The sequence below is a fragment of the Chrysochloris asiatica genome, unplaced genomic scaffold (genome assembly GCF_000296735.1).
Source record: "Chrysochloris asiatica unplaced genomic scaffold, ChrAsi1.0 scaffold00299, whole genome shotgun sequence".
NCBI lineage: Eukaryota > Metazoa > Chordata > Mammalia > Afrosoricida > Chrysochloridae > Chrysochloris > Chrysochloris asiatica.
Window position 1 is genome coordinate 1911209 of NW_006408817.1, and position 8082 is coordinate 1919290.

Below are 8082 nucleotides of genomic sequence, written 5' to 3' on the forward strand. Positions count from 1 at the left end.
GCCTCGGAAACCCTGTACAGGGTCACTATGAGTCGGAACCGACTCTACAGCACATAACAACAACAACATAGTCATGGATAGATTTGTTATTTTTCCCTTTCTTACTTCATTCTAAAGTATTTTGAGTGAAACAATTAGTACTTTTTAATTATTGTAAATAATACACACATGTCACCATGATTGAACTTTTCTGAATGATTCTGTCATGGATGTGATGGAATCCCAGTTGTCTTTTATGGCAGAGTGTGCTGGCTGCCCATCAGTATCCTTTGTTCACCTCTCACAAAGTATAACTGAGCATAAGACTACTCGGAGTAAAGACTGTATTTCTGTACTTTCTTGTTACTAAGAAGTGTCATGTAACCAGTACTGGCCAATCGGAGAAAAGGATATATGGGCAACTGTGAGATATGTTATTAAAGGAAAGAAGTGTGTCTCTTACTCCATCCCTCTGATTGGAACATGATCAGGATGGCAAATTGCAACAGTATATTTTGTGGGTTAGAGTAAGGATGGCAGTGCAACAAGGATTCTGGTTCCTGGATGACCTCAGGGAGCAGAAATTCCCTCGTGGCCTTTGGTTTTCTACCTCTTTGTAGATACTTTGTTATTGGATAGTTTGTAACTTTTCTTCTATTTTATGTCCTTAAACACGTAGAAATCCTTTTCTGCTTTCTCATCTTACTCTCAAATATACTCTTGAGGTTATGTTTTTGTGACCTTTCAAGTAATTTATATCTGGATATAAGTTTTCATTGTTTTTGTTAAGTGGTGTTGAGTTGGTTCTGGCTCATAGTGACTCTGTACAAGGTTTCCAAGAAGCAACTTGTGGGTATGATCTACTGACTTACTGACCTTGTGGTTTACAGTCCAGTACTTATCCTATAGCACCACACCAAGGGTCCAAGTTTTTATGATTAATCATTAAATAAAACAAAAATAATAGCGATGATCAAATCTTTTCTTGTACTGTGAATATTCTAAATAAATTGTTGTAAAAAATATTCCTGATTTATTAGGCACGCAGTGCCCCCTTTTGACCATTGTAACTCATAAGAGAAATACTAAAACAGTTGATTCCTTTGTCATCCTTACTAGGAATTGAATTTTATTTATATAATTGAGTCACATATAGTTTGAAAAGGAAAAGTGTTCTTTTACTTATGTGTGAAATATGTTTTCTAAATAAAATGCCCTGTGCTATCTTATGCATTTTTAAATGATTTTGTAAGACTGATGTTCCAGTTTTAAAAATTATTATTACACCCACTAGAGTGTTTAATGGCAGTTTTGTAAGACCCAAATTTTAGTTTTATGAATCTTCTTTATCCTATCTAATTCAGGTTGAATATGAAGGCTTAAAGCATGAAATTAAGAGATTCGAGGAGGAAACGGTACTGTTGAACAGCCAGCTGGAAGATGCTATCCGGTTAAAGGAGATCTCTGAGCACCAGCTGGAAGAAGCCCTTGAGACCCTAAAAAATGAAAGGGAGCAAAAGAACAATCTGCGGAAGGAGCTCTCCCAGTACATCCCCCTTAATGACAACCATCTCAGTATCTCAGTCGACGGACTCAAGTTTGCTGAAGATGGGAGTGAACCCAACAATGATGACAAAATGAATGGACACATCCATGGATCGCTTGTGAAACTGAATGGAGATTATCGGACTCCTACCTTAAGGAAAGGAGAGTCTCTGCACCCGGTCTCTGACTTATTCAGTGAGCTGAACATTTCAGAAATACAGAAACTGAAGCAGCAACTTATGCAGGTAAGAACTTTGTTTGGGGCTGTTAGAGTGAATTTCTTATAGGTTCCATGTAGTGTGTTGTGGGGATTCAACATTCTCTTGTTTTTTTAAATACTATTTCTTGAACTAGCTACTTTCAAAGTGTAATCATTGAAAAAGACACGATAGAAAAGATATTGAAGAGAAACAGCTCATTTGCATTGCTTAAGAAATGAATCTCTTAGAGACACAAATTAGATTGTAATCCAGTCCAAAAGGGAGAAAAGACAGTTTCTTGATGCTTTTCTGGCCAACAAAAGAATCCAAAAGCTTTATATTCAAGTGAAATGACAGAAAATGTACATTTCTATCACAAGCAACTGTGTGTATAGCTCCAAAATTAATACACCCATACCTCACTTAGCAGTGCGATTAGGTTCCAAGACAATTTGCTATGCAAAATCATTGTTATGTGAGGAGAAGGATGTTCCTCTGGCTTAGGACCCCAAGGCCCTGCCATTGGGGCTGGTGCTCAAGCGGACCTGGAATCCAGCAGCTGGACTAGAGGCACAGTTGGCAGCTCTAAAGCTTGGGCAACCTGTGGAGCCCAGGGTCATCCAGTTGGTGGGGGTTACTGCCCATGCTCATGTCCCTCGTAGCCACCCTTCCACGGCCCCAGCTGCCTGCTATGGCCTTGCAGGCCAGGACTATACAGAAATGAGTGACATACTGCTGGTCTTAGAAGCCAAGAGCCTGGAGACTAACTGCTTGGAAGAGGAGCTCAGCAGCCTGAGACACTGAGGAGGAGGGAGCTGCCAACTACTGCTGCACCCCCAGGTCCCATATTACCCCTAGTACCCTTCCAACTAAGGTACTCTGGTAGTGTAGTGGTTATGAATCGGGCTGCAAACTGCAAGGTCCGCAGTTCGAAACTACCAGCTGTTCCGCGGGAGAAAGATGAGGCTTTCTGCTCCCGTAAACGTTTACAGCCTCGGAAACCCTTTACAGCGAACCTGTACAGGGTCGCTGTGAGTCAGAACCAACTCCATGGCACATAACCTCCACCACCAACCACCCTTCCTACTAAGGATCCTCTGGTAGTGCAGTGGTTACATGTTGGGCTACTAATCTCAAGGTCAGCAGTTCAAAACTACCAGCTGTTCTGTGGGAGAAAGATGAGGCTTTCTGTTCCCATAAAAATTTACAGCCTCGGAAACCCTATGCAGGGTCACTATGAGTCGGAACCAACTCCACAGCACATAACCACCAACCAGCCTTCCCACTGCAGGACTTGGTCCCTCCAGGGTGCTTGAGTAGATGAGAGCAGTAATATCGCAGTATCCTTCCCCTCCTTCCTCTTGGGCCCCTCTGACCACTTTTGGGCACCTACTTGAAAGGTAATACAGTATATAACGTATACCATATATGGTTATATATTAGGAAGTCAGATGGCACCCAGTGAGCAAATATTAACTCTTCTTGAGTTAAATGTGTGAATATCCACATAAAGAAGGGAAAATAAGGACCATAAGAGGCTTCATATCACTGGCATGCAGTTCGCTGCCCAATAAGCTTAGGGGTGGCTAAATATTGCCACCACATGAGATATGATCAAGCCTTGGTGTAGAGTATTTTGGATTTTGAAATTGTGCTATTATGGGTGCAGCAATTGCCTTGCTTAGGGGCCACGCTCGATTTAGCATGCTTTCGATTATAGTATCATCACATTTTGGATATGACAGTTTTTATTTTCATAGTTTTCTTGACTCTTAGGATTTGGCCAGGATCCAAAACATTGCATCTGAGGGAGAGCTTTGTACCTCCAAATCCAACACCTGCCTTTAGTTAATGTTGACAGTTTATGAAGACAGGCAGAGCACCTTGTACCAGGGAATCAGGGCTTCAAACCGGTTCCCCATGGTTCAGTCATGCTTGCAAGACAACACCAGAATGGGCCCAAATTTTTAAAATATGGGTAAACTGGAATGCTTACCAGAATGGGAAAAATTACTGGTTGAAATCCTGCTAGAAACTTAATCTCCCTCTTAGAAAGGAAGGCCAGTGCGTACATTGTACAGCAGTCAAATCTCTCGCTCTCTCATTTTTTTTTTTTTTTTACTCTTTATTGTAAATTGGGTGAATGTCTACAGAGCAGATGATTTTTTTCCATTTAACAATTCATACACATTTTGTTTTATGTCATTGGTTGTCATCAATGTGACATCACTTATCCTACTTCCTCCCTGTTTCCCAACCCTTCTGAACTTTGTCCTTAGAAAAATTCACCATCTGAGATCAAAAGGGCAGCATTTGCCCAAAGACAAAGTAATCAAATATCCTGACCTGCTAGTCAAACATAACAGTGCCTTGCTCAAAGATGGTGGCCAACTGCACTACTTTGAATGTGTGTCATGCTTCCCAGGCCTGGCAGTAGTCCAGACTCATGCAATAGGCCTCTGAAAAAGCTCACTCTGTCTTCCAAGTCTCTCCTTCCAGGGCTTCAACCCTTAATTTTTACTGTTCTGGTTGGCATCCCAGATCATCAAATTAAAAATATTGTGGTCTATTTCAGCTCCACTCTATCAACCATGACTGAATCTCTAGACCTTTTGAAGCCCCTCAGTGAATACACAGCTTTAAAAATGCTATTCCATGTGATTAAGGAATGAGCACATAGGCCAGAACCTTTTGTTTTGTTTTACCTTAGAAGGTTCTATGCACATGAGTGATGTTTTTCCATCTGAGGGTGTGTAACTACTTTGACTCAAGAAAAAAATTTTGTGCTTCTGCCTTGAGTATCAGAACTCTTGAATCAGCTGCTTCCATTCTGTGAAATCTGTACATATAAGGGACAGTAATAATTTAGACCCACAGTGAGTCTCTATGATGTCTTTATAGGAATTGGGAAAGTTAGCCGGGTTGAGGGGTGCGGGGAGGAAGGGAGTGGGGTCTCCTCCTTTCAAATATCATACTGCCATCTGCTGGTAAAGTGTAGTAATAATTATAAAAACCTACAACTACTATAAATAGTGCTTCCTGGTATACAATCTGCACAGTCAGTCATACACTGTTACAGTTTCTTTGAAGAGTGTTATGAAGCTCAAACTATGTATAACTTATAAAACATTGTGGTGGTGGTGGTTTGCCACTGAGTCCGTTCCGACTCATAGAGACCTTGTATAGACTTCCCAAGGCTGTGAATCTTTATGGAAGCACAAAGACTCATCTGGTAGATTTGAACCTTGCAGTTAGCAGCCCAGTTTGTAATCCACTATGCCACTACATTTTAAAACATTATAAGGTATTATTATTGTACTGGAACCTATAATTGATTTTCACCACTTCTCCTTTCAGTTATTAATTAACCATAGAAATTGTAGGCAAAGGCAAATGATAAGACTATCTCTAAACTGAAATACTAGTTGTCACTGAGTTGCTCTTGATTGATGGCAGCCCCATGTGTATCAGAGTAGAACTGTATTCCATAGGTTTTCAGTGGCAGATTTTTTGGAAAGAGATCACAGGCCTTACCTCCTCAGTATTTTTGAGTGGGTTTGTTTCATTTAGTAGCCAAGGGCAAACCATCTCTGCCACCCAGGAACCATCTTAAATGATACGGTGCTTTTTTCCCCCAGAGTAAATTGGAGCAAATATTTTTCTGAAATGTATTTCTTTGTAGATTATGAAATTAATTAGAGTAATATTTTAAACTTAGCCAACCATGCTAATTTTTAGTTAACACAGAAGCATGTGCTCAAGTAAAAGAGAGAAAGAAATACAGTAAGAGAACATATTTTATTTGTCTAAGACTCCCTTAAACTTGGCAATAGACCTTTGATAGAGCAGCTCAATTAGTGTCGTCCTTTATTGGCTAGGAGAAATTTCTCAGGGCATTATTGGATTAATTATTTTGGCATTTGGTACCCTTAAAACTTCATTATTTCAAATAGATTATAATTTACATTTTTCAGTGACAGTCACTGTTTTTAATAGAATGAAAACTAACTAAATTACTTAATCTATTTAAATGAATCCTCTATGTGCTAAAATTTCTCCTGTTTAACTTCACATCTACATAGAGTCATGCTAAGAAGGATGAAACTCTTGGTGTTGTTTTTTTTTAAAGTATCTAACTGAACGTATCATTTCACATGTCGTGTGAAAAAAAGATGAATGTTTTTATAAAACAAATAAATATATTTTGCTGTGTCTTCATGGATGTGGAAAAAACAAAGGTTCGTATTGTATTTGGGTCCACTACACTAAAGGCAATTTTAATTTTTACTATGTCCCATTAGCATTCAAAGCACTTTATATATGTTTGCTTTAATGGTGTGGCGCTGGACCACAAGCTCTGTTTGAACCATAAGGTCGGTGGTTTGAACCCACCAGCCGCTCCTCGGAAACTCTATGAGTCACTATGAGTCATAGGGTCACTAGGAGTCGGAACAGACCCAACAGCACACTTAACAACAGCAACAACATGTCAACTATATGAGGTAATAGCATTATTTTCCCCATTTTACAGGAAAGGAAAGCGAGGCCCAAAAATACTGCATTATTTGCTCAAAGTAGAAAATCTACCAAAATGAAATTTATATACAGAGATAATTTAAACATTATCTTGCTTAACAGAGACTCGCCCAATATTTATGAGATTAAATTAATTAAGATACGATTCGTCAATTCCTATTTTTAAAGCTTAAGTGCTATCAAGTCAGTTTCAACCGTGTATAGGGTTCCCAAGGAACACTAGTGGGTTTGAACTATTGACCTTGAGGTTCAAACTGACTATGTTGTCCAGTGTTTATCCTACAGCACCATGCCAGTTCTTAAAGGATTCCTTTTAAAACTTAGGTAACAAATAATTTCCAAATACAACGTTGACAATTTAAATGGTAAAACATTAACAATCTTTGTAAATAAAACAACAATAACCTATTGCTGTTGAGTCTATACTGAGTAGAACTACTGCATGGATTGTTTCTTGGGCTGTAATCTTCATGCTTCTGGGTGGATTCAAGCCACCAACTTTAGGTTGTTGTTGTTAAGTGTTGTCTAGTCACTTCTGACTTATAGCTACTCTGTATGGGATTTCTGAGGAGCAGCTGGTGGGTTTGAACTGTGGACCTTGCAGTTCAAAACAACCTTACAATTCAGTGCATTATCCTGCAGCGCCACACCAGGACTCCAACATTAGGTTGAATGCAAACCATTTGCAACACCATGGCACCTCAGTATATGTTAATTCTGGACATTTCCAAGGTGACCTTTGTTTGAGGAAGTTCCCATCTATTCCTAGTTGGTTGAGTGTCTTTATCATGAAGCGGTGCTGAATTTTGTCAAATGCTTTTTCTGCATCTATTGAGATAATCATGTGGTTTGTGCTCTATATTCTTTTACTTTGGTAATTGATTTTTGTATGTTAAACCAACTTTGTAGCCCTAGCATAAATCCTACTTGATCATCTTGTCCGATACTTCTTGCATGTTGTGGGATTTGGTTTGCTAGTATTTTATTAACTATTGTTTGTGTATATAGAGTCCTGGTGTAGCATTGTAGGATAAGCATTGGACTACTAACCAGAGGGTTGGCAGTTCAAAGCCACTAGCCACTCCTTGGAACCCCTATACAGGGTCACTGTGAATTGAAGCCAACTGGACATCACTTAACAACAACAATATTCCTGAAGTCTTGGCCTGTAGTTTTCTTTTCCTGTATTGTCTTTGGTTTTAGTATCAGAGTTACACCAAAGTGATATTGGTAACTGGTTTCATAGAATGAGTGGGGAATGGTCCCCCTGTCCCTGTCTATCTTCTTGAGTCTTTGCCCAACTGATGGAAGTGTGTGTGCATGTGCACGCATACGTAGTGAGAGGGAGAGAGAAAAAGAGTGAATTTTCTTTTTGCTACTCTCTTCAAAACATACGTCCTTCTTTTCTAACTGCAGAATTCCCTTATCCATGGGTTTCTCTGATCGTTTCACAGAGTTGTCTTCTGTTAGGGCAAAAGCATGAGCTGGCAGAGTTACTTCACTTCAAGCCAAGAAAAATAACTTATTTATTCCTGAGTCCTAGTTTTACATAGTGATATGCTATGTTTATAGTTTCATGAATGATAGCAATCATTCAGATAATTGGTCAGATAACCAGAAGGACTTTATAGAAATTCATAGTCTATCAAACAACTGTAATTTCTTTTACTATAAAAACCCCAACCAAAGTTGTTGTTAAGTGCCATTGAGTCAGTTCTGACTCACAATGACCCTAGACAGGGTTTCCAAGAAGTGTCTGGTGAGTTTGAACCACCAACCTTGGCATTCGAACTGACCTTATGGTCTAGTGCTTATCCTACAG

General features: G+C 39.3%; 1 protein-coding gene across 3 annotated transcripts in view; it reads left to right on the forward strand.

The window, feature by feature from the left end:
• BICD1 (bicaudal D homolog 1 (Drosophila)) overlaps window positions 1–8082 on the forward strand; it is a 333025-nt gene that overhangs the window by 263630 nt on the left and 61313 nt on the right. For all 3 annotated transcript variants that reach the window (XM_006874753.1, XM_006874754.1, XM_006874755.1), the window contains exon 4: window positions 1344–1769. In XM_006874753.1, coding sequence (XP_006874815.1) covers window positions 1344–1769 — 426 coding nt within the window. The remainder of the gene's footprint in view (window positions 1–1343; window positions 1770–8082) is intronic.